The sequence below is a fragment of the Procambarus clarkii genome, chromosome 35 (genome assembly GCF_040958095.1).
Source record: "Procambarus clarkii isolate CNS0578487 chromosome 35, FALCON_Pclarkii_2.0, whole genome shotgun sequence".
Classification (NCBI taxonomy): domain Eukaryota; kingdom Metazoa; phylum Arthropoda; class Malacostraca; order Decapoda; family Cambaridae; genus Procambarus; species Procambarus clarkii.
In genome coordinates, this window is record NC_091184.1 from 154,986 (window position 1) to 182,931 (window position 27,946).

At 49.8% G+C, this 27,946-nt stretch overlaps 1 protein-coding gene across 1 annotated transcript; it reads right to left on the minus strand.

Moving 5' to 3' along the window:
- Window positions 1-16,426: 16,426 nt before the first annotated feature.
- LOC138371335 (peptidyl-prolyl cis-trans isomerase-like) lies at window positions 16,427-19,471 on the minus strand. Its single transcript, XM_069336122.1, has 2 exons — window positions 18,784-19,471; window positions 16,427-18,667 (listed from the first exon to the last, which is right to left on the minus strand). The coding sequence occupies exons 1-2, from the start codon at window positions 18,943-18,945 to the stop codon at window positions 18,155-18,157; spliced, it is 675 nt and encodes a 224-aa protein (XP_069192223.1). The 5' UTR covers window positions 18,946-19,471; the 3' UTR covers window positions 16,427-18,154.
- Window positions 19,472-27,946: the final 8,475 nt, after the last annotated feature.

Here is a 27,946-nt window from a genome sequence, read left to right on the forward strand (position 1 = left end):
TATATTCAAGAGTTCTTACATTCTTTTACAGCCTGTATATTCTTGTACGCGTAGCGTTTCGGGTAAGTCCTCAATCCTATGTTCCCTGGAATACGACTCCGCGAAGAATTGTTTTTACAACCAAGTACCCATTTTACTGTTGAATTAAACAGAGGTTACAGTTAAGGATTTGCGCCCAGTAAATCCTCCCCGGCCAGGATACAAACTCAGGACAAAGCGCTCGCGGAACGCCAGGCGAGCGTCTTACCACGACGCCAAGGAGACATCCCATGCGTCATCTTGCACATGGGATGCATACATCATGGTAACTGTGCGCAGCTAGCTGCGTATGACATACATCATAGCACAGCCAGCTGCGTATGACATACATCATAGCATGGGTATGTGATCACTGCTGCACACGATGGGTATGGGTTCACTACCACTCATGAACAGGACATGTATTGGAGGCACTAACGCTCACAGGATAGGTATACATGGGGTCTACAGGATAAGTATGGGATCCACTCAGCCCTGGAGGCTGATCTGTCGTGTTTGTTGAGGTCTATAGCAACTCTTCTTGCATGTAAACATTCCAAGCATAAGAATTATATTTAGTGTCTGGACCGAGATTCATCAGTCAGTTACGCAAGTACTTACGAACATGTTATCTCAATCTTTGGCGACTTTACACATATTAAACAGTTGATGAGCTCCGAAGGACTGGGAGGCAGTTTATAATTATATATTATTTTCTAAATTGTTGTGTTATGCCGCCAAAACTCGGCATGTAGATGTTCAACCCGTGCTCCTAATAGAACGGCGCCTTTTGACGAATACTCTTCCCGAGACCAAAATTTGTCGTACTAGAAAATGGTAGCGGCTCATGAAACTGCAGCCCATCCTCTTATTGTTGCAAAGACAACCTTAACTAACTGAACCTTCCTAGGCCTAATACACGCTATTTAAGGCCTAATATCGTACATATGTCTGCTATGCTAGACCTAGGAATATATATGGTTTTTTTAGCGTTATTTTTTCAGACTATAAAGTGATTAGTGCTATATACTTCACTTCCGACTATAAAGAGTCTATAATTAAGACTATAATTAAGAATTCAGACTATAAAGTGATCAGTAAGTTCTATTATGTAATGACTTAGTACGTCAACGTTTGTACTATGGAGCATATACAACAACTACTGTGTAAACAGGAGGATGGGTCGCGACGTTGACATACTGTGCCGTTCTCTGTTGTGTTAGGATAAGGTCACTTACGCGCGAGAGTTTGTTGACGTTGGCAGACTTGAGGAGGACGGGCTGGATCACGGGGCCAAGTGTGACATCGCTGTCAAGTGTGTTATGTCGGTCTTGTCTGAGGTCAACCCCTAGAGTTGGCCTAAATAATCGCCCCCGGGTGGGCTCGAACCACGAACCTTTCGGTTAACAGCCGAACGCGCTAACCAATTGTGCCACGGAGGCTCGAGGAACGTACTAAACAAATTTGTAATAAGGCGGAACTACTTAGATATCGAAGTGTAATAATTATCTGAGTTTGAGAGCTACTAATAGTGGCCTCGATGAGGACAGGAGGCCGGCGGCTTGTCGACGGTCCCCCATTTGCTTTGATGATATTTTCCTGATGATGATAATTCCTATAGTGTCCTAATGCCTAAGTAACCTTGTGTCTAGTGGTCACGACGGAGACGGGAAGCCGGCAGCTTGTCAATGGCTCCCCCATTTTTCCAAAGTTTCCTCCTTTTCTTTCTTCCCTAATTTTCCTCCTTTCCCCCCACAAAAAAGAGTAACAACAACAAAAAAGACTCTGGGGTTGGAGTCCCTGTGCCTTCTTGTACCAACTTCGAGGTTAACTCCGGAGCTGGAGCCCCCTGGAGGCAGTTCCTTGTTGCCTTCAACCTCTTACTGACAGTTCCTGCGACGGCGCTGGAACCTGTCTTATTGGCGTTTGCCTTTCCAATTGAGACGTTCTGTGCTGTGGAGAGGGGGACCTGCTGCATGGGTGACAGCTTCTCCCCCCGTATCAACCTACCCTGGCTTTGTGCCCTGGTGAGGCCACTCCAGACCGACAACCAGAACGGAACTCCATAGTCTCCCGAGACAGATGGACGCCTACTACTTGGATGGTCCACCAGTTTTTACATTCTTGTAAAGCCACTAGCAAGTATTGCGTCTCGGGCAGGTCCTGTATCCTAATACGGCTAAGTCCTAAGATTAATATTAATCTTAATTAATAACCCCGGAATACGACCCGTCAAATCGTTTCACTGCTGGATGAAGAGAGGCGTACTGTTAAGAATTGGAACCTAGTCAATCCTCCTCGGCCAGGATACGAACCCAGACTAAATTGCTCGCGATTTGCCGGGCAAGAGTTTCACCACTGCGCCACGGGGACTGCATATACTACTGCATGCACGGTGACCAGTCATTGAAAGTTTCTCAACAATTGGGAACTCTAATAAGAAAGTCAACCAAACCGTAGGAATAGTGAAACGAACCTTTGACTTCATGGAAAATGAAGTTATTGAACTGTAAACATCTCTGGTGCGGCCACATTTGGACTGCTGTATCAAGCATAGAGGCCTCAGCTTCAGAACATATCTGCTGTGGAGAAAGTACAACACAGAGCGACAAAAAGCATCTGAGAACTATATTGGCTCCCATACCAGGAACGGTTGAGGGCCCCAGGACTAACACAGCAAGCCAGACGGGGCATGGTGGCTCCCATACCAGGAACGGTTGAGGGCCCCAGGACTAACACAGCAAGCCAGACGGGGCATGGTGGCTCCCATACCAGGAACGGTTGAGGGCCCCAGGACTAACACAGCAAGCCAGACGTGGCATGGTGGCTCCCATACCAGGAACGGTTGAGGGCCCCAGGACTAACACAGCAAGCCAGACGGGGCATGGTGGCTCCCATACCAGGAACGGTTGAGGGCCCCAGGACTAACACAGCAAGCCAGACGGGGCATGGTGGCTCCCATACCAGGAACGGTTGAGGGCCCCAGGACTAACACAGCAAGCCAGACGGGGCATGGTGGCTCCCATACCAGGAACGGTTGAGGGCCCCAGGACTAACACAGCAAGCCAGACGGGGCATGGTGGCTCCCATACCAGGAACGGTTGAGGGCCCCCAGGACTAACACAGCAAGCCAGACGGGGCATGGTGGCTCCCATACCAGGAACGGTTGAGGGCCCCAGGACTAACACAGCAAGCCAGACGGGGCATGGTGGCTCCCATACCAGGAACGGTTGAGGGCCCCAGGACTAACACAGCAAGCCAGACGTGGCATGGTGGCTCCCATACCAGGAACGGTTGAGGGCCCCAGGACGAACACAGCAAGCCACAGTATACAGAACAGCGTACAGTATACAGAACAGCATACAGTATGCTGAACCCCGTACAGTATACAGAACAGCATACAGTATACAGAACCCCGAACAGTATACGGAACAGCGTACAGTATACAGAGCAGTGTAAATTATACAGAACAGTGTACAGTATACATAACAGCGTACAGTATACAGAACAGTGTACAGTATACAGAACAGTGTAAGTATACATAACAGCGTACAGTATACAGAACAGTGTACAGTATACAGAACAGTGTAAGTATACAGAACAGTGTATAGTATACAGAACAGTGTACAGTATACAGAACAGTGTAAGTATACATAACAGCGTACAGTATACAGAACAGTGTACAGTATACAGAACAGTGTACAGTATACAGAACAGCATACAGTATACAGAACAGTGTACAGTATACAGAACAGTGTAAGTATACAGAGCAGTGTACAGTATACAGAACAGTGTACAGTATACAGAACAGCGTACAGTATACAGAACAGCGTACAGTATACAGAACAGCATACAGTATACAGAACAGCATTCAGTATACAGAACAGTGTACAGCATACAGAAACCCTATACAGTATACAGAACTGCGTACAGTATACAGAACACCATACAGTATACTGAACCCCATATAGTATACAGAACCCTGTAAAGAATACAGAACAATGTACAGTATACACAACAGTGTACATTATACAGAACAGTGTACAGTATACAGAACAGTGTACAGTATACAGAACAGTGTACAGTATACAGAACAGTGTACAGTATACAGGAGAGCATACAGTATACAGAACCCCGTACAGTATACAGAACAGTGTACAGTATACAGAACCCCGTACAGTATACAGAACAGCATACAATATACAGAACCCCATACAGTATACAGAACAGTGTACATTATACAGAACAGCGTAGAGTATACAGAACAGTGTACAGTATACAGAACCTCGTACAGTATACAGAACAGTGTACAGTATACAGAGCCCTGTACACTATACAGCACCCCGTACAGTATACAGCACCCTGTACAGTATACAGAACACTGTTCCAATAATCCTGTCCAATAACGATGGTCTGCTTTCAGCCACTGATACTGCTATTGAATTCAAGAGATTCTTCTATTCCATTGGGTCAACCTTGCAAATGATATTCCATCTTTCAGTACTGATGTTCAGGACTATCTTACAGATAACTACCCACAGTCTCTGTACCTAACGCCCGCTAATTCCACTGATGTTACTGACATAATCATTTCCCTTAAGACCAAATCTAGTGCCCTTGCTGAGATACCAACTATAATCTACAAAAAAAACTCCAGATCTTTAGCCCATGCCATTGCATTGCTCTACAAGTCACTTGAACTCCAAACTTTTCCAGATATTCTAAAAAAAAGCGAGAGTAACCCCAGTCCATAAATGTGGTGATCTCACTGATGTCAACAACTTCAGACCCATATCAATTCTGCCAAGCTTGTCAAAAGTATTTGAAAAACTAATCTACAAGCAGCTTTACTCTTATCTAGCCAAACACAATATACTAGCTCTTGTTAATATGGCTTCAGACCCCCCAAAAAAGTATTAACGATGCATTTAACTTGATACATGCAGCTCTTGATAAAACTTGATACATGCAGCTCTTGATAAAAATGAGTTCCCTGTTGGGTTGTTTGTGGACCTGCATAAGGCTTTTGACACTGTCAACCACCAAAACCTTCTTCTTAAATTACATCATTATGGAGACAGAGGTCACTTCCTGCAATACCTTCAATCTTACCTTACTGACAGGCTTCAGTATGTTTCTGTGAATAATTCAATTTCTCCCACCCTACCCATCAACACTGGTGTTCCTCAGGGCAGCATACTTGGCCCTCTCCTCTTTCTCATCTACATTAATGACCTTCCAAATGCCTCTCAACACCTCAAACCAATTCTATTTGCTGACGACACAACCTTCATCTTCTCCAGTCCTGACCCTCTTACTCTAAATGTCACAGTGAATACTGAACTAAATAAAGTCCATCTCTGGCTAACTGCCAACAAACTCACCCTCAACATTGACAAAACTTTCTATATTTTGTTTGGCAATAAATCCTCAAATCAAATTAATCTCGGGATAAACAATATCCAAATTTGTAACAAAGTAGATGGCAAATTCTTTGGTGTTGTTACGGCCCTCTTGGGTCGCAACTGGGTTCTTACTCTGATGTTGTTAGAGGAAGGGTATCCGGCCCCAAGCCAGTAGTGGCTTTCAAGGGATGTGATCCGTAACGCAAGTAAACTAAAAGGGGAAGGGAAAGAGAGGCAAAAACTTAATATAATATAATAACCGCCACCAATAAATAATATATATAAAGTTACACAGGGGGAGGGGTATTAACACTGCACAGGGGAATTATCTACACGGTCGTCTTCTCCTGAAGACTCTGGATCCTCTCGGTGTCAAGCCCTCGGTGCTCTCGTGGCCTCACGACGAATTCTTCGAGAAGCTGAGTCTACCCCGGCCACAGGCCAGCCAAAACACAGTTCCACTGGGGGCACCGCCGTGGAGGCCGTCAACCACAAGTCCAGCAGACTGCTGGCAGGTTCCGGATCAGCAACGCTGTTCAGGCCACTCCACGAGCGATACTAGGGTAGCGCCCTAGTCAGGAGCCTCGTGTGATACCACAGATCACTCTCCTGTCCACAATACCCCAGTGGTCAATCGTCTCCACCAGTCGGTCCCGGGTACGACAATCCTTCAACTGCCACTTCACTGGCAGGGTAACACCACAGTGTTCCTCCGGGAGGCGACTCACAGCTGCTGCAGCAAAGCACTTGGTATGGGGACGGCTGCCTTGGGTAGACTGACTCAACTTCCCTTACAGCAGTCCCAGGTCGACTCTGTAAGCAGACACGTCATCAATAACAGGGACACACTAAAGCACCTCACTTACAGGCTCAGACACAAACGCCCGACGTATCCACTCCATAGATGGCGTTGTCGTCTGAGCACCACCTCACCAGAGGTCAGCAGCGGCGGTGTTGTGAGCTGAACAGGACTGGAAACTGGCCCTTGTGGCCGGTACACTTCGTCCTCACCAGGTGTCGTCGTCCATTTGGAGGGAGTTTCGGGAGCTGACCCACAGATGGCGCGGTCGTCACTGCTCCGTGCTCGGACGCTGGATTCGGGTTCGTAACAGGTGTTCTCATAGACAACAAGCTGAATTTCCAGGGTCACATTCTAAATATATAAAAAAAAGTTTCAAAAACTGTTGGCATTCTCTCTAATATCAGATATTATGTACCCCGCCCAGCCCTGGTGACTCTCTATTACTCCCTCATCTATCCATATCTCAACTATGGTATTTGTGCTTGGGGTTCTACTACACAAAATCATTTACGTCCTCTAATTACTCAACAAGAAGCTGCTATTAGAACAATATCTAACTCTGGCCCCAGACAGCACTCGGTACCCTTACTCAAATCTTTAAATATGTTAGATATTAAGTCACTGCACATCCTCTCATGTGTACTCAATATATTTAAAACTCTGAACTGCAATGTCAATCCTGACCTTAGAAGCTTCCTAGAAGGTTGTAACAGAACTCATGGGCATCACATCAGAAACAAATACCTATTTGATATTCCAAGAGTGCGACTTAACCAAACTAGAAATGCTCTACAATTCAAGGGACCCAGAACGTGGAATGACCTCCCCTATCATGTCAAAGACTGTACCTCTCTCAACCAGTTTAAGAGTAAAACCAAGTACTACCTAATTAACTCCATGTAACCTACCTTACCCCTTATATGTCAACCCCATGTCGTGCTATTTTTTTTTTAAACAATGCTGTTTGTTCACGAACTTGTACAATTTCTGATTTCTGCCATGTTCCCCCCACCCCTTTTTTTGTATTTTTTATTCCTTTTTTCAACATAATTTATACCAAATCCCAATTACTATTAAGTTTTATTCTAAGTTTTTTTCCCCCATACCTTGCCCAAAACGCTATGCGTACTAGTGGCTTTAGGTACTGTGTGTACTAGCTCTATTTATAAATCCAACATTATGTTTGTAAATCAACTATTTATGTACTTTCCTGAATAAAATTTACTTTACTTTACTTTACTTATTTTACCGGTAACAGAAGACAAACGACCCTGCCAACGGGCAAGGATTGAGGAATGAATAACTGGGTAGAAGTTGGAGTAGAAGATAGAAGGAGACAAATGGGCAAAATGTTTCTTTCACCCTAATGCCCCTGTTACCTAGCAGTAAATAGGTACCTGGGAGTTAGACAGCTGCTACAGGTTGCTTCCTGGGGGTGTAGAACAATAAGGAGGCCTGGTCGAGGACTGGGCTGCGAGGACGCTAAGCCTCGAAATCATCTCAAAATAACCTCAAGATAACCTATTGTAAAGTCTAGGAGAGGGAATGTACTCCTGAATGGAGTATCTGGCATCTGGCATCAGCAAGAATTATAGAAAGCAGAAGGGAAGGTACTATCAAAAGTGATCTTCACAATTTATATATTTATTTATTAATTTATTTATTTATTTATTTATATATATACAAGAAGGTACATTGGGATTGTGCGGATACATAGCATAGTAATTACACTCTTGTAAAGCCATTAGTACGCGCAGCGTTTCGGGCAGGTCCTTAATCTAAGAAAATTTTAAGTAGGTAAATACTTGCAAAATTTATAAAAATTATAAGTTACATAGCAAGAAAAAAAAAGTAAAAATTGAGAGAAAATTGTAGGCATATTAAGGCACATAGGTAGCTCAGATTGACTGCAATGACAGCTTGAATGGAAATTTAATAAAAATTAGTAGGCACAATACAGCATATGGCTAGCACATAAAAGAAGACAGCAATGAACACAATGATAAGGTTGTTTGGGTTAAGTACATAAAGATTGGGAGATTGGCTAACAGTAGATACAGAGCAAATTTAAAGTTCAATGTAGGAAACTACGAAGATGAAATTAGGTACTTTTTGGTTTTGTTTTTAAATGACGCAAATGTTTGACAGCTTTTCAATTCACTAGGGAGTGGGTTCCATAGACTAGGTCCCTTTATTTGCATAGAGTGTTTACACAGATTAAGTTTGATCCTGGGGATATCAAACAGATATTTATTTCTAGTGTGGTGATAATGGGTCCTATTACATCTGTCCAGGGAGAGTTTCAGAGCATGGTTTGCATGGTTGCGAAGAGGCTGGTGACGACCACGAAAGGTTTGGGTGAACGTATCAACCTGGAGGACAGAATGGCCTTGGGCTGCAAGGATATGTTTAATATCCTCGTGGCAGTCTTTCAGGTCCCTAACACCAGCCGCAACATAGTGCAGGCGGATAACAGTGCCAATACTGACATTTAACCAGGTATTTTTGGAGATCCTAACAGGGTCTCCCCAATGCTGGACAATATGGCTAAGTGGGCAGCTGCTTCCTGAGAAGGAGCAGCAATGACGCATGAACCAGTACGGGTGAGGTTAAAAGAAACAGAGGTATCCACTGAATCAGCGGGGTGTTTATGGAGGAAGAAATCATCAGGCCGTGTAGAATGCAGATGGTTGAGATCAAAGTATTTAGTCCACATAGCAGGGCCAAACAAGGTGTGGAACATATTAGCACTGGCAGGAATCATGCGAGTGCAGCTGTGGGGGGGGGGGGGGGGATGAAGCACTCCCAGTAAGAGTGGGGAGAGGGGGGAGGTAAAAGGTGCTGACGTGGTCATCCCTGGGGTCGTGGAGCTCAACCCTACCACAGAGGTGGGAGGGGACCGGAGGGAGTTAGTCGATAGGGTCAAAGGAGTAGCTTGATCTGGGCCCAATGTTGCGGGAGCTAAAGAGCCCAATCTTCCAACACAGTCCGCCACGGGGGCTTGGTCGCCCACGCCACGAGCCTGGGTAAGTTATAAGAGGATCATTCAGTGGCATTGGAATGAGCAGGTATTAATTTAATTTACGAATAAACCCCCATACCCATCATGGAGCCACAATTAGAAGATAGAACACCCAGCAAGATGGCCCCCCCCCACCCCAGGGGTGCATCATGAGTATACACCCCGCAATCATCACCTTAAGAACCGTCAGTCCGTCGAAATCAGGTTCAGCAATGAAGGCGAGGATCGACAATAAAAGCGTCTCCTCCCTCACAACGTCGGGTACCACAGTTCTACGGGTGAAAGTGTGCCTCCCCAAACATCCGGGCGTCAAAACAGAAGATGTTCGAAAGAATAATGAAGCCATGCAAAAGATCGGCGGGAAATGACAATTAGAAAGAAAAAGATGGGGAAGGGAAAACAAAACATAAGGAGAGGAAATAGCAACCAGCATGATTCGTAGAGACGGCAGAGGACTGTTCCATGGATCATCACACCCTGACTGCTGCCCACTGAGCCTCTCTCACGAAAGGACAATGGAGTATGTCCTTTAGAAGCATAAGGCTACTAAAGGACAGAGGAAATGCTATCCCATGGAGCATCACACTCTGACAGCAGCCCACCAAGCCTCCTCACGTCAACAACGGGCAGGAATGTGAAGGGGTGACGGTAGGAGACCAACTCCATCGTCACCCGGCGTTAAACCCTAAACTACTGCAGCAGACAACGACTGTCAAGTGGAAGGCAGTACAGGGGCTATGCTGACCCAAACCAACACTGCTGCAACCCTGCCAACAGCCATGTTAACTCTGCCTCAGGGGAAAAGGTAACTACTAGTCAGGGGCTATTTTATGAGGGTTCCCAGAAAAACTTTGTCACACAGAGGGCGGCAGAACAAATGGAATTCAAACCAGTGATGCAGGTCACCCTGAATATACTTGGGTTTTTATCCAACAGTGGACCTAAACGTAGTCAAACCCTACATTCCCTTGGGTGGTTACCTCAGACCTGTATTCTCTATAGTCGTGGACACAATCCCATCTGACCTACATGTACCAGGTCTAGGGATCACAATTAAACATTTAAAACAGCAGCGAGTCAAATTAGCTTACTCATAAATCAAATCTAAACGTATCAAAGATATAGGAGTGTTAATTGGGTCAGATTATTGTAAATTCATCTCTGGTAAACATCATTTACACGGGATGATCGTACTGAACTCTGCAGGTGGAAAGTCCCATTGTGTGAAGAGAACTAGTATGGTGGAGATGTGATAATAAACTAGTGAAGATATTGACTCTTATACGTTTCACCTGTTTTAAGCCGGGTCTTTCCCTCTACCCCCGTCCACTCCCACAGCAGTACACAGGTGCACATAGTTACACAGCAGTACACAGGTGCACATAGTTACACAGCAGTACACAGGTGCACATAGTTACACAGCAGTACACAGGTGCACATAGTTACACAGCAGTACACAGGTGCACATAGTTACACAGCAGTACACAGGTGCACATAGTTACACAGCAGTACACAGGTGCACATAGTTACACAGCAGTACACAGGTGCACATAGTTACACAGCAGTACACAGGTGCACATAGTTACACAGCAGTACACAGGTGCACATAGTTACACAGCAGTACACAGGTGCACATAGTTACACAGCAGTACACAGGTGCACATAGTTACACAGCAGTACACAGGTGCACATAGTTACACAGCAGTACACAGGTGCACATAGTTACACAGCAGTACACAGGTGCACATAGTTACACAGCAGTACACAGGTGCACATAGTTACACAGCAGTACACAGGTGCACATAGTTACACAGCAGTACACAGGTGCACATAGTTACACAGCAGTACACAGGTGCACATAGTTACACAGCAGTACACAGGTGCACATAGTTACACAGCAGTACACAGGTGCACATAGTTACACAGCAGTACACAGGTGCACATAGTTACACAGCAGTACACAGGTGCACATAGTTACACAGCAGTACACAGGTGCACATAGTTACACAGCAGTACACAGGTGCACATAGTTACAAAAGCAGTGTGTAAACAAGAGGCTGGGTTGATATATTTGGAGGAGAGTGTGAAGCCCAGACTGTTACTGGGTCTCAGCCAGCAAGGGAGGCGCCACGCTGCCAGATGCATCAGTGTAAACATTGCCCCAACATCCCAGTGGAGTGTTTAAGGCACTCAACAACGGGTCGTTAGCAGTGTCTCTGTTACGACCCTGGGTTCTTCAGTGGAAACCAGAGGTCAAAATTTAGTTATTAAACTTTCTTATAGTACAGTTGAGCGCATCACGAGTGGCAATTGTTTGTATCTTCCCTGCCAGACGTAAGACTATTCTTGTTTCTCAAAGAGCATTTAAAGACTGAGCTGGGGGTTGATTATTAAATAATAACATAGGCACCAACTATGCTTACTAATACTTTCTAATCATTTGTAAAGTAAACCTGAGTAAACTTGGTATAGGGCTGCAGTACGATTATTTGAGCAGTCTGCCGGCAGCAGCCAGCTGGGGGGATGGAGAGAGAGACTCCATCTTTTTCTGAGCTGGCGTGGTGTGGACAGGAACCTCCTACCCTTCCTCTTCGTTTCCTTATTTCTGTGTCTTGTTTAAGATAAGTACATTATTCCATGTCTGGCATACTCATGTTCTATGTGTAGAGTAGTATATTTTGTGTGTAGTAGGTGTGTTTAGAGTTTATATTACTAGTTATTCTAAAGGGGGTACCATTGGAACCACGTGGTCCCCTACCCTAAGCTGACTCTAACTTCAAGTTATTCAGTAGTAGAGCTTTACCCTAGCTTGTGTTCAGTGTAAAACCTTGTATCCTGCTTATGTGGACCAAGGCTTTTAACGTAAGGTAGTGTGGTAAAGTTATTATTATTATTGTTATTGGTGTGAATGTATTTGGGGGGGCTGTTAAGGGGTTAATAAATAAGTAAATTAGAACAGAGTATCCCTTCTTCCTGTGTGGGAGTGCATTGATCAACCCTTAGACTGACATATATGGTCTAGTAGCAAGTTATTATTACGGTGGATAGTTTATTTTGGGGGCCGGGCCTTTTAGCTCTCCCATATTTGATAACTCTGTCTTCTAACTACCCCCACCCCTTAATAGAACCAGTTCCCCCATAGCAAGACCACCATTTTTTTTATAATAGTCTCCTATGACCAACTGCTCATACCTTTCCATGCATGTAATGTTCTTTTGTCTTGGTGTCGAGAATGGCTGATCTTAATTACCTCAGGGAATGTTATTGATGAACAATCGTCAAGGGACTTACCAATATTAGACATATATGTGCAAGTTAGTGTACCCATTTATTGTTGTCCATTATGTGGAGTGTTTGACCATATGTTGATTTATTGGTAACTTCTTTTGGCCAGGAAGTGAAGGTTATGTGGTGAAGATATTGAACACATGAGCACATTAGATATATGTACAGTTTTGACCAAAGGTTCACCTCAGTTACAGAGGAGACAGTCACGTGTGATATAAGACAATTAACAACATGTTTGTAACATGGTGTAACGGGAGTGTTGAGGAGAGTTCAAGAAGAGTACACTGAGGGGTTGTGGGTCCAGCCTCAGTTAATATCAATATTTGCCATCTTCATTTATTTGTATTGAATGTTCTATTTTTTGACTTAGGAGTTTATTTCCTACCTCTGCAGGTGTGGAAGTGAACCAAGAGTAATTAAAGCCCATCACTATTTCTCGAATACATATTGTTACTAATCAGGATGGGAAAAATTAAATTAGTGAGAAAATCCTTAGGAGCCGTGATGAGGATTCGAACCATTGTGGTGGGTATTTTCATGCTCATGCCCCAGACAATCAGGCCATGACATATCAAAGAACTGCAATCTGGAGTTCTGCAGAACACACGAGGGTTTTCTGAGGCTTCCACTGAAGCCGGACCAGGATTTTCACACAATCCCCCCCCCCCCCATGCACTCTGACAAAGTGCATGGGGGGTAATCACATGTTAGTGTCATTACTCTGTGTATTAAAAAAGGAGCATCAGAGGTAGAACATTCCTAAATGACAGCGAGAGTGCATGGGGGAAATTGTGTGAAAATCCTGGTCAGGCTTCAGTGGAGATCAATGAAAAACATAGACTTGCCAAATATCAATAAGTGTCTAGGGGAGTGAAAGGCTAACAAAAAATATACCAGTTTACTGGGCATTAACATAAATGAACATAACTTGAAAAAGAATACAATCTATAAACTCACACTCAATGATTTATCCAGCTTCTTCTCAAAGCTGGGCATGATCATCAACAGGTCTCAAAACTCCATACAATCAGCACTAGCTGACGCCAGGCTCTATCGTGTCGCAGTGGGACACTGGCGCCTATTATGCTGCTAATACCAATACAGGGTGGTGGTGGTGGTGTCACAACCATTAACAAATGAGGTATGAGGAATCAATATCATATACAGCACAATGGCATCACTTAAGATCCTCAGGTAGCCACCTCACTAAGATATATAACAGCACCTATCACCTGGTATAAAGGATGCACAATGGTAGAACTGATCCATAGTATACATTACTGCAACATGACAAACATCCTAGCAGTCAAATGACACAAATAAGGTCACAAAACCCGGACCGTAGCGGCAACACATGCGCTCGACTTGGACAATCAAAGAGTGACCGCCCAGAGCCATGCTGGCCGGGAGCGACACTGTATCCACCTCTATGAGTCAGCTGACTCCTCTCTTTCAAATATCTCAAGCTCATATACAGACATATCTCGATCAAGAACTTCTAATTCATATATCAACAAAAAAAAAAGACTATAATACACAACCTTACATAATAATACATATCAATAATTCAGGACATTAAAGATTATATCATGATATAAAAATATGTGAACAAAGAATTCATATTGACAAGACATGGTAACACTGGTGGGAGAGGGGAGGAGGGGTTAAGGGAGGATTTCAAGACGTCTGCCAGCCAGCCATTATGCATAAGTATACATGATTACAATATTAAGTATATATATGCAACATGTGAATCAAAACCATATCTATGTGGTATACATCTCACAGTGCCAAAATCTAATTTAATTTTAGAGGACAATGCAATGAACAATAATGAAAGGGAAATTACACAGTATACATGACAGTAATACATCTGAGACCTAAATTTATACATTCTCCATCATAGTTCACATAATATTTCCTATACAGCATTATGTAGCATTCCATAATATAAGCATATACAGATGTTTTTCAAGCTACATTACATTAGGCTACTGCTATTCACTAGACTTCTAATATATATCCACAAATACATGGCAAGGACTTATAGTACAGATATATAATATACATAGATATATATGTGGAATACATTGGCAATGCACATTTAATACTAGTGTGTTGTCGAAAAAAGAATAACTACATAAATTCATATTCGCGATATTAGGCTAATCAGCCAAGACATCACTATACAGTTTGAGCACATCATACACCAGCTACAGTATGATCATACTGGTGCATGTGTGGTCATAACACCACCTCACACCCATATGGTAATATCACAACCGACCATGGTCCAGTATGGTAATATCACAACACACCATGGTCCAGTATGGTAATATCACAACACACCATGGTCCAGTATGGTAATATCACAACACACTATGGTCCAGTATGGTAATATCACAACACACCATGGTCCAGTATGGTAATATCACAACACACCATGGACCAGTATGGTAATATCTGAACACACCATGGACCAGTATGGTAATATCACAACACACCATGGTCCAGTATGGTAATATCACAACACACCATGGACCAGTATGGTAATATCTGAACACACCATGGACCAGTATGGTAATATCACAACACACCATGGTCCAGTATGGTAATATCACAACACACCATGGTCCAGTATGGTAATATCACAACACATTATGGTCCAGTATGGTAATATCACAACACACCATGGTCCAGTATGGTAATATCACAACACACCATGGACCAGTATGGTAATATCACAACACACCATGGACCAGTATGGTAATATCACAACACACCATGGACCAGTATGGTAATATCACAACACACTATGGTCCAGTATGGTAATATCACAACACACCATGGACCAGTGTGGTAATATCACAACACACCATGGACCAGTATGGTAATATCACAACACACCATGGTCCAGTATGGTAATATTAACACACTATGGTCCAGTATGGTAATATCACAACACACCATGGTCCAGTATGGTAATATCACAACACACCATGGACCAGTATGGTAATATCACAACACACTATGGTCCAGTATGGTAATATCACAACACACCATGTTCCAGTATGGTAATATCACAACACACTATGGACCAGAATGGTAATATCACAACACACCATGGTCCAGTATGGTAATATCACAACACACCATGGTCCAGTATGGTAATATCACAACACACCATGGTCCAGTATGGTAACATCACAACACACCATGGTCCAGTATGGAAATATCACAACACACCATGGACCAGTATGGTAATGTCACAACACACCATGGACCAGTATGGTAATATCACAACACACCATGGTCCAGTATGGTAATATCACAACACACTATGGTCCAGTATGGTAATATCTGAACACACCATGGACCAGTATGGTAATATCACAACACACCATGGTCCAGTATGGTAATATCACAACACACCATGGACCAGTATGGTAATATCGCAACACACCATGGTCCAGTATGGTAATATCACAACACACTATGGTCCAGTATGGTAATATCACAACACACCATGGTCCAGTATGGTAATATCACAACACACCATGGACCAGTATGGTAATATCACAACACACCATGGTCCAGTATGGTAATATCACAACACACCATGGACCAGTATGGTAATATCACAAGACACCATGGTCCAGTATGGTAATATCACAACACACCATGGACCAGTATGGTAATATCACAACACACCATGGTCCAGTATGGTAATATCACAACACACCATGTACCAGTATGGTAATATCACAACACACCATGGACCAGTATGGTAATATCACAACACACCATGGTCCAGTATGGTAATATCACAACACACCATGGTCCAGTATGGTAATATCACAACACACCATGGACCAGTATGGTAATATCACAACACACTATGGTCCAGTATGGTAATATCTCAACACACCTGAGTGATTGTGAGGTGATGGTGATATAGCAGTGATAGTAATATAATAGTGATACTGAGGTGGCCATATGACAGTGATAGTGAGGTGATGGTAATATAGCTGTGATAGTATAGTGGTGATATAGCAGTGATAGTATAGCGGTGATATAGCAGTGATGGTATAGTGGTGATATAGCAGTGATAGTGAGGTGATGGTGATATAGCAGTGATAGTATAATGGTGATATATAGCTGTGATAGTATAGTGGTGATATAGCAGTGATAGTATAGTGGTGATATAGCAGTGATAGTATAGTGGTGATATAGCAGTGATAGTATAGTGGTGATATAGCAGTGATAGTGAGGTGATGGTGATATAGCAGTGATGGTGCAGTAGTGATGCTGTAGCAGTGATAGTGATATATCAGTAAATGTAAGGAGGAAATATCAGTGTGACGTGATAATGCAGAGAAAGTGAAATGATGTTGGTGTAGCAGTGACAGTGTTATGTGAGAGTGAGCTGTTGGTGATATAACAGTGACAACAGCTGTCATATAGTGACACCAACAATTTGTTACTCAACATGGTCAGTATATCACCCTAAGTGTGGGGCCTGAGGTGATGGTGATATATAGAGGTGATAGTGAAGCTATAGTGATACAACATTGATAGGATACAGTACTGAGAAGATATAGCATTGATGGTGATACAGTCGTGATTGTCAGGCATATGATACCAAAGTATATATACCAAAGATAGTGAAGTTATGATGATATAGTGATAAAAGTCTGTCCTTAAATTACATTGGCATCAAAACAGGCAGTCCATGGTGATGCAAGAGTGATGGTGGTGGTACAGTGAACTAGAGTGGCAGCACAACACCACAGTAGTGATGGTGGTGGTACAGTGAACTAGAGTGGCAGCACAACACCACAGTAGTGATGATGGTGGTACAGTGAACTAGAGTGGTAGCACAACACCACAGTAGTGATGGTGATGGTACAGTGAACTAGAGTGGCAGCACAACACCACAGTAGTGATGGTGGTGGTACAGTGAACTAGAGTGGCAGCACAACACCACAGTAGTGATGGTAGTGGTACAGTGAACTAGAGTGGTAGCACAACACCACAGTAGTGATGGTGGTGGTACAGTGAACTAGAGTGGCAGCACAACACCACAGTAGTGATGGTGATGATACAGTGAACTAGAGTGGCAGCACAACACCACAGTAGTGATGGTAGTGGTACAGTGAACTAGAGTGGCAGGACAACACCACAGTAGTGATGGTGGTGGTACAGTGAACTAGAGTGGTAGCACAACACCACAGTAGTGATGGTGGTGGTACAGTGAACTAGAGTGGCAGCACAACACCACAGTAGTGATGGTACAGTGAACTAGAGTGGCAGCACAACACACAGTAGTGATGGTACAGTGAACTAGAGTGGCAGCACAACACCACAGTAGTGATGGTACAGTGAACTAGAGTGGCAGCACAACACCACAGTAGTGATGGTGGTGGTACAGTGAACTAGAGTGGCAGCACAACACCACAGTAGTGATGGTGGTGGTACAGTGCACTAGAGTGGCAGCACAACACCACAGTAGTGATGGTACAGTGAACTAGAGTGGCAGCACAACACCACAGTAGTGATGGTACAGTGAACTAGAGTGGCAGCACAACACCACAGTGATGATGGTGGTGGTACAGTGAACTAGAGTGGCAGCACAACACCACAGTCCACCACGGTCACCTCCCTAATGTCCCTGTGGTTGACTGCTGCCCTCACCACATCCAGGCCGCTCACCACATCACCGAAGACATTTAACCACTGGACACCATCCTGGCGGTCCCTGGTGGTGATGGCGAACTGGGCACTCATGGGACCCCCCGGCCCCCACCAGGACAACACAGCTCCTGCCCGGCCTGACTCCCGGTACTGCCCCTGGAGGTCAGGCAGCAGTGGGGCTCCTCCCTTACCATCATTACTCTCGTAGTCTCCGCCCTCCACCCGGTCCCACGGCTCACCCTTGTCCCACACCTGCAACAGTTTAGTGTTGCGGTAGGTGTGGCCCCGCTGGCCCGTACACAACAACACAAACTGTCTGGCCAGCGGAGTGTCAGGGGTCAGCCGGATGGTGACCCGCCCTCTTGTTGACCCCGCCCACCCGAGGTCAAGGAACGCCAGGGTGCAGGAGGGCTCCAGCACGCCCACAACCTCACTCTCCTGCAGAAAATGAAATAAATCATGCTGATAACTGTACAACAAAATGTTATCATATTAGTTATCATAACTCAGTAAATCAGTAATGTCAGTAAGACTAGTGGGTGTAATAAAGTAACCTGGAGGGTGTGAGCGTCGGCGGGCGTGGGCTGACGCAGGAGTGAGTGGAGGAACAGCTGTCCGTCTTGTAGAGTTATCCTGGCGGAGCGGCGGCCATCTTGGTCTTCCTGGACGGCCAACACCCGGCCAGCCTCCACCAGCCTCTTGACGGGCTCCCTCATCCTGCGGAGGTCCTCAACCTGTAGACAGTGTCAACCCCATTATCACCTGTGGTCAGTGTCAGCCCCATTATCACCTGTGGTCAGTGTCAGCCCCATTATCCCCTGTGGTCAGTGTCAGCCCCATTATCACCTGTGGACAGTGTCAGCCCCATTATCACCCGTGGTCAATGTCAGCCCCATTATCACCTGTGGTCAGTGTCAGCCCCATTATCACCTGTGGTCGGTGTCAGCCCCATTATCACCTGTGGTCAGTGTCAAGCCCACTATAACCTGTGGTCAATGCCAGCCCCATTATCACCTGTGGTCAGTGTCAGCACCATTAACACCTGTGGACAGTGTCAGCCTATTATCACCTTTAGTCCGTGAGACTGTGGACAGTGTCAGCCCCATTATCAGTCAACCACACCTACCACATTCACCACAATCAGCACATTACACTACACATAAACTGAAGCCAGTCAAGGAAAGCACCTACTGGAAGGGGGTTGGTGCTGGACCTGTAGCTCCAGCCCCCCCCCTCTACTGGCAGAGGGTTGGTGCTGGACCTGTAGCACCAGCCCCCCTCTACTGGCAGAGGGTTCGTGCTGGACCTGTAGCACCAGCCCCCCTCTACTGGCAGAGGGTTGGTGCTGGACCTGTAGCTCCAGCCCCCTCTACTGACAGGGGGTTGGTGCTGGACCTGTAGCTCCAGCCCCCCTCTACTGGCAGGGGGTTGGTGCTGGACCTGGAGCTTCAGTCCCCCTCTACTGGCAGGGGGTTGGTGCTGGACAGTAGCTCGAGCCCCCCTCTACTGGCAGAGGGTTGGTGCTGGACCTGTAGCTCCAGCCCCCCTCTACTGGCAGGGGGTTGGTGCTGGACCTGTAGCTCCAGCCCCCCTCTACTGGCAGGGGGTTGGTGCTGGACCTGTAGCTCCAGCTCCCCTATACTGGCAGGGGGATGGTTCTGGACCTGTAGCTCAAGCCCCCCCTCTACTGGCAGGGGGGGTTGGTGCTGGACCTGTAGCTCCAGAACCCCTCTACTGGCAGGGGGTTGATGTTGGACCTGTAGCTCCAGCCCCTTCCCCCCTCTACTGGCAGGGGGTTGGTGCTGTACCTGCAGCTCCAGCCCCCCTCTATTTGCAGGGGGTTGGTGCTGGACCTGTAGCTCCAGCCCCCCTCTACTGGCAGGGGGTTGGTGCTGGACGTGTAGCTCCAGCCCCCCTCTACTAGCAGGGGGTTGGTGCTGGACCTGTAGCTCCAGCCCCCCTCTACTGGCAGGGGGTTGGTGCTGGACCTGGAGCTACAGTCCCCCTCTACTAGCAAGTGGCTGGTGCTGGACCTGTAGCTCCAGCCCCCCTCTACTGGCAGAGGATTGGTGCTGGACTTGTAGCTCCAGCCCCCCTCTACTGGCAGGAGGTTGGTGCTGGACCTGTAGCTTCAGCCCCCTCTACTGGCAGGGGGGGTTGGTGCTGGACCTGTAGCTCCAGCCCCCCTCTACTGGCAGAGGGTTGGTGCTGGACCTTTAGCTCCAGCCCCCCTCTACTGGCAGGGGGTTGGTGCTGGACCTGTAGCTCCAGCCCATCTCTACTGGCAGAGGGTTGGTGCTGGACCTGTAGCTCCAGCCCCCCTCTACTGGCAGGGGGTTGGTGCTGGACCTGGAGCTTCAGTCCCCCTCTACTGGCAGGGGGTTGGTGCTGGTCCTATAGCTCTAGCCCCCCTCTACTGGCAGGGGGTTGGGGCTGGACCTGTAGCTCCAGCCTCCCCCTCCCCCCTCTACTGGCAGGGGGTTGGTTCAAAACTTGTTGCTCCAGCCCCCATCAACTGGTAGGGGAGGGGAAGGGGGTTGATGCTGGACCTGTACCTCCAGCCCCCCTCTTCTGGCTGGGGGTTGGTGCTGAACCAGTAGCTCCAGCCCCCTCAACTGGCAGGGGGTTGATGCTGGACTTGTAGCTCCAGCCTCCCCCCTCTCTACTGGCAGGGGGTTGGTTCAGGACTTGTTGCTCCAGCCCTCCTCTACTGGCATAGGGTTGGTGCTGGACCTGTAGCTCCAGCCCCCCTCTACTGGCAGGAGGTTGGTGCTGGACCTGTAGCTCCAGCCCCCCTCTACTGGCAGGGGGCTGGTGCTAGACCTGTAGCTCCAGCCCTCCTATACCGGCATGGGGTTGATGCTGGACCTGTAGCTCCAGCCCTCCTCTACTGGCAGGAGGTTGGTGCTGGACCTGTAGCTCCAGCCCCCCTCTACTGGCAGGGGGTTGGTGCTGGACCTGTAGCTCTAGCCCCCCTCTACTGGCATAGGGTTGGTGCTGGACCTGTAGCTCCAGCCCCCTTCTACTGGCAGGGGGTTGGTGCTAGACCTGTAGCACCAGCCCTCCTCTGCTGGCAGGAGGTTGGTGCTGGACCTGTAGCTCGAGCCCTCCTCGACTGGCAGGGGGTTGGTGCTGGACCTGTAGCTCCAGCCCCCCTCTACTGGCAGGGGGGTTGGTGCTGGACCTGTAGCTCCAGCCCCCCTCTACTGGCAGGGGGTTGGTGCTAGACCTGTAGCTCCAGCCCCCTCTACTGGCATGGGGTTGGTGCTGGACCTGTAGCTCCAGCCCCCCTCTACTGGCAGGGGGTCGGTGCTGGACATGGAGCTTCAGCCCCCCTCTACTGGCAGGAGGTTGGTGCTGGACCTGTAGCTCCTGCACCCTCTAATGGCATGGGGTTGGTGCTGGACTTGTAGGTCCAGCCCCCTCTACTGGCAGAGGGTTGGTGCTATACCTGTAGCTCCACCCCCTTCTACTGGCAGGGGGTTGGTGCTGGACCTGTAGCTCCAGCCCAACTCTACTGGCAGAGGGTTGGTGCTAGACCTGTAGCTCCACCTCCCTCTACTGGCAGGGGGTTGATACTGCACATGTAGCTCCAGCCCACCTCTACTGGCAGGGGGGTTGGTGCAGGACCTGTAGCTCTAGCCCCCCTCTACTGGCAGGGGGTTGACTCTGGATCTGTAGCTCCAGCCCCCCTCTACAGGCAGGGGGTTGGTACTGGACGGGAAGCTCCAGCCCCCCTCTACTGGCATGGGGTTGGTGCTGACCTGTAGCTCCAACCCCCCTATAATGGCATGGAGTTGGTGCTGGACCTGTAGCTCCAGCCCCCCTCTACTGGCAGGGGGTTCGTGCTGAACCTGTAGCCCCAGCTCCCCTATACTGACAGGTGGTTGGTGCTGAACCTGTAGCTCCAGCCCCCCCCTCCACTGGCATGGGGTTGGTGCTGGACTTGTAGCTCCAGCCCCTCTACTGGCAGGAGGTTGGTGCTGGACCTGTAGCTCCAGCCACCCCTACTGGCAGGGGGTTGGTGCTGGACCTGTAGCTCTAGCCAACCCTCTACTGGCAGGGGGTTGGTGCTGGACCTGTAGATCCAGCCACCCTCTACGGGCAGTGGGTTGGTGCTGGACCTGTAGCTCCAGCCCCCCTCTACTGGCAGAGGGTTGGTGCTGGATCTGTAGATCCAACCCCCTCTACTGGCAGGGGGTTGGTGCTGGACCTGTATATCCAACCCCTCTACTGGCAGGGGTTGGTGCTGGACCTGTATCTTCAGCCCTCCTCTACTGGCAGAGGGTTGGTGCTGGACCTGTAGATCCAACCCCCTCTACTGGCAGGGGGTTGGTACTGGACCTGTATCTTCAGCCCCCCTCTACTGGCAGGGGGTTGGTGCTGGACCTGTAGCTCCAGCCCACCACTACTGGCAGGAGGTTGGTGCTGGACCTGTAGCTCCAGCCCCCTCTACTGGCAGTGGGTTGGTGCTAGACCTGTAGCTCCAGCCCCCCTCTACTGGCAGAGGGTTGGTGCTGGACCTGTAGCTCCAGCCCCTCCTCTACTGGCAGTGGGTTGATGCTGGACCTGTAGCTTCAGCCCCCTCTACTGGCAGGGGTTGGTGCTGGAACTGTAGCTCCAACCCCCTCTACTGGCAGGGGGCTGGTGCTGGACCTGTAGCTCCAGCCCTACTCTACTGGCAGAGGGTTGGTGCTGTACCTGTAGCTTCAGCCCCCTTCTATGGCAGGGGGTTGGCGCTGGACCTGTAGCTCCAGCCCCCCCTCTACTGGCAGGAAGTTGGTGCTGGACCTGTACCTCCAGCCTCCTTCTACTGGCAGTGGGTTGGTGCTGGATCTGTAGCTCCAGCCCTCATCTACTGGCATGGGATTGGTGCTGGACCTGTAGCTCCAGCCCCCCTCTACTGGCTGGGGGATGGTGCTGGACTTGTAGCTCCAGCCCCCCTTTACTAGCAGGGGGTTGGTGCTAGACCTGTAGCTCCAGTCCATTTTTACTGGCAGGGGGTCGATGCTGGACTTGTAGCTCCAGCCCCCCCTCTACTGGCAGGAGGTTGGTGCTGGACCTGTAGCTCCAGCACCCTCTAATGGCAGGGGGTTGGTGCTGGACCTGTAGTCCCAGCCCCCTACTACTGGCAGAGGGTTGGTGCTGGACTTGTAGGTCCAGCCCCCTCTCTACTGGCAAAGGGTTGGTGCTGGACCTGTAGCTCCAGCCACCCTCTACTGGCAGGGGCTTTGTGCTGGACCTGTAGCTCTAGCAACCCCTCTACTGGCAGGGGTTGGTGCTGGAACTGTAGCTCCAGCCACCCTCTACTGGCAGGGGTTGGTGCTGGACCTGTAGTTCCAACCCCCTCTACTGGCAGGGAGTTGGTACTGGACCTGTATCTCCAGCCCTCCTCTGCTGGCAGAGGGATGGTGCTGGACCTGTAGCTCCAGCCCCCCTCTACTGGCAGGGTTGGTGCTGGACCTGTAGCTCCAGCCCCTCCTCTACTGGCAGTGGGTTGGTGCTGGACCTGTAGCTCCAGCCCCCCCCCCTCTACTGGCACGGGAGTTGGTGCTGGACCTGTACCTCCAGCTCCCCCTCTACTAGCAGGGGTTGGTGCTGACCAGTAGCTCCAGCCCCCTCTAATGGCAGGGGTTGGTGCTGAACCTGTAGCTCCAGCCCCCTCTCTACTGGCAGGGGATTGATGCAGGACCGGTAGCTTCAGCCCCCCCCTCTACTGCATGGGGTTGGTGCTGGACCTGTAGCTTCAACCCCCTCTACTGGCAGGGATTGGTACTGGAACTGTAGATCCACCCCCTCTACTGGCAGGGGTTGGTGCTGGACCTGTAGCTCCAGCCCTACTCTACTGGCAGAGGGTTGGTGCTAGACCTGTAGCTCCAGCCCCCTATACTGGCAGTGGGTTGGTGCTGGACCTGTAGCTCCAGCCCCCCTTTACTGGCAGAGGGTTGGTGCTGGACCTGTAGCTCCAGCCCCCCTTTACTGGCAGGGTTGGTGCTGGACCTGTAGCTCCAACCCAACTCTACTTGCAGAGGGTAGGTGCTAGACCTGTAGCTCCACCCCCCTACTGGCATGGGGTTGGTACTGGACTGTAGCTCCAGCCCCCCTCTACTGGCAAGGGGTTGGTGAAGGACCTGTAGCTCTAGCCCCCCCTCTACTGGCAGGGGGTTGACTCTGGATCTGTAAGCTCCAGCCCCCCTCTACAGGCAGGGGGTTGGTGCTGGACCTGTAGCTCCAGACCCCCTCTACTGGCAGGGGGTTCGTGCTGAACCTGTAGCTCCAGCTCCCCTATACTGGCAGGTGGTTGGTGCTGGACCTGTACCTCCAGCCCCCCCTCTACTGGCAGGGGGTTGATGCTGGACCGGTAGCTTAAGCCCCCCCTCTACTATCATGGGGTTGGTACTGAACCTGTAGCTCCAGCCCCCCCCCCTCCACTGGCATGGGGTTGGTGCTGGACCTGTAGCTCCAGCCCCTCTACTGGCATTGGGTTGGTGCTGGACCTGTAGCTCCAGCCCCTCTACTGGCAGGGGGTTTGTGCTGGACCTGTAGCTCTAGCAACCCCTCTACTGGCAGGGGGTTGGTGCTGGAACTGTAGCTCCAGCCACCCTCTACTGGCAGTGGGTTGGTGCTGGACCTGTAGCTTAAGCCCCCCTCTACTGGCAGGGGTTGGTGCTGGACCTGTAGTTCCAACCCCCTCTACTGGCAGGGGGTTGGTACTGGACCTGTATCTCCAGCCCTCCTCTACTGGCAGAGGGTTGGTGCTGGACCTGTAGCTCCAGCCCCTCCTCTACTGGCAGTGGGTTGGTGCTGGACCTGTAGCTCCAGCCCCCCCCTCTACTGGCACGGGAGTTGGTGCTGGACTTGTACCTCCAGCTCCCCCCTCTACTAGCAGGGGGTTGGTGCTGGACCAATAGCTCCAGCCCCCTCTAATGCCAGGGGGTTGGTGCTGCACCTGAAGCTTCAGCCCCCTCTACTGGCAGGGGGTTGGTGCTATACCAGAAGCTCCAGCACCCCTCTACAGGCAGGGGGTTGGTGCTGAACCTGTAGCTCCAGCTCCCCTCTACTGGCAGGTGGTTGGTGCTGGACGTGTAGCTCCAGCCCCCCTCTACTAGCAGGGGGTTGGTGCAGGACCTGTAGCTCCAGCCCCCCTCTATTGGCCGAGGGTAGGTGCTGGACCTGTAGCTTTAGCCCCCCTCTACTGACAGAGAGTGGTGCTGGACCTGTAGCTCCAGCCCCCCATCTACTGGCAGGGGGTTGGTGCTGGACCTGTAGCTCCAGCCCCCCTCTACTGACAGAGCGTTGGTGCTGGACCTGTAGCTCCAGCCCCTCTCTACTGGCAGGGGGTTGGTGCTGGACCTGAAGCTCCAGCCCCCTCTACTGGCAGAGGGTTGGAGCTGAACCTGTAGCTCCAGCTCCCCTATACTGGCAGGTGGTTGGTGCTGGACCTGTAGCTCCAGCCCCCCCTCAACTGGCAGGGGGTTGATGCTGGACCGGTAGCTTAAGCCCCCCCTCTACTATCATGGGGTTGGTGCTGAACCTGTAGCTCCAGCCCCCCCCCTCCACTGGCATGGGGTTGGTGCTGGACCTGAAGCTCCAGCCCACTCTACTGGCAGAGGGTTGGTGCTGGACCTGTAGCTCCAGCTCCCCTCTGCTGGCAGTGGGTTGGTGCTGGACCTGTAGCTTCAGCCCCCTCTACTGGCAGGGGTTGGTGCTGGAACTGTAGGTCCAACCCCCTCTACTGGCAGGGGGTTGGTGCTGGACCTGTAGCTCCAGCCCTACTCTACTGGCAGAGGGTTGGTGCTGGACCTGTAGCTCCAGCCGCCTTCTACTGGCAGGAAGTTGGTGCTGGACCTGTAGCTACAGCCCCCATCTACTGGCAGAGGGTTGGTGCTAGACCTGTAGCTCCACCTCCCTCTACTGGCAGGGGGTTGATACTGACTGTAGCTCCAGCCCACCTCTACTGCAGGGGGTTGGTGCAGGACCTGTAGCTCTAGCCCCCCTCTACTGGCAGGGGGTTGACTCTGGATCTGTAGCTCCAGCCCCCCTCTACAGGCAGGGGGTTGGTACTGGACGGGAAGCTCCAGCCCCCCTCTACTGGCATGGGTTGGTGCTGAACCTGTAGCTCCAACCCCCTAATGGCATGGAGTTGGTGCTGGACCTGTAGCTCCACCCCCTCTACTGGCAGGGGGTTCGTGCTGAACCTGTAGCCCCAGCTCCCCTATACTGACAGGTGGTTGGTGCTGACCTGTAGCTCCAGCCCCCCCCTCCACTGGCATGGGGTTGGTGCTGGACTTGTAGCTCCAGCCCCTCTAGGCAGGAGGTTGGTGCTGGACCTGTAGCTCCAGCCACCCCTCTACTGGCAGGGGATTGGTGCTGGACCTGTAGCTAGCCAACCCTCTACTGGCAGGGGGTTGGTGCTGGACCTGTAGATCCAGCCACCCTCTACGGCAGTGGGTTGGTGCTGGACCTGTAGCTCCAGCCCCCCTCTACTGGCAGAGGGTTGGTGCTGGATCTGTAGATCCAACCCCCTCTACTGGCAGGGGGTTGGTGCTGGACCTGTATATCCAACCCCCTCTACTGGCAGGGGGTTGGTGCTGGACCTGTATCTTCAGCCCTCCTCTACTGGCAGAGGGTTGGTGCTGGACCTGTAGATCCAACCCCCTCTACTGGCAGGGGGTTGGTACTGGACCTGTATCTTCAGCCCCCCCTCTACTGGCAGGGGTTGGTGCTGGACCTGTAGCTCCAGCCCACCACTACTGGCAGGAGGTTGGTGCTGGACCTATAGCTCCAGCCCCCCTCTACTGGCAGGGGTTGGTGCTAGACCTGTAGCTCCAGCCCCCCTCTACTGGCAGAGGTTGGTGCTGGACCTGTAGCTCCAGCCCCTCCTCTACTGGCAGGGGTTGATGCTGGACCTGTAGCTTCAGCCCCCTCTACTGGCAGGGTTGGTGCTGGAACTGTAGCTCCAACCCCCTCTACTGGCAGGGGCTGGTGCTGGACCTGTAGCTCCAGCCCTACTCTACTGGCAGAGGGTTGGTGCTGTACCTGTAGCTTCAGCCCCCTTCTATTGGCAGGGGGTTGGCGCTGGACCTGTAGCTCCAGCCCCCCTCTACTGGCAGGAAGTTGGTGCTGGACCTGTACCTCCAGCCTCCTTCTACTGGCAGTGGGTTGGTGCTGGATCTGTAGCTCCAGCCCTCATCTACTGGCATGGGATTGGTGCTGGACCTGTAGCTCCAGCCCCCCCTCTACTGGCTGGGGGATGGTGCTGGACTTGTAGCTCCAGCCCCCCTTTACTAGCAGGGGGTTGGTGCTAGACCTGTAGCTCCAGTCCATTTTTACTGGCAGGGGTCGATGCTGGACTTGTAGCTCCAGCCCCCTCTACTGGCAGGAGGTTGGTGCTGGACCTGTAGCTCCAGCACCCTCTAATGGCAGGGGGTTGGTGCTGGACCTGTAGTCCCAGCCCCCTACTACTGGCAGAGGGTTGGTGCTGGACTTGTAGTCCAGCCCCCTCTCTACTGGCAAAGGGTTGGTGCTGGACCTGTAGCTCCAGCCACCCCTCTACTGGCAGGGGCTTTGTGCTGGACCTGTAGCTCTAGCAACCCCTCTACTGGCAGGGGGTTGGTGCTGGAACTGTAGCTCCAGCCACCCTCTTCTGGCAGGGGTTGGTGCTGGACCTGTAGTTCCAACCCCCTCTACTGGCAGGGGTTGGTACTGGACCTGTAT

What these genes read in the sequence shown, in the direction of transcription:
- LOC138371335 (XM_069336122.1), bottom strand. Translation starts at nt 18,945, where the DNA reads ATGAGGGAGCCCGTCAAGAGGCTGGTGGAGGCTGGCCGGGTGTTGGCC. An exon ending in CCGACGCTCACACCCTCCAG is followed by an intron (nt 18,668 to 18,783) that starts GTTACTTTATTA and finishes CATTTTCTGCAG; the next exon opens with GAGAGTGAGGTTGTGGGCGT.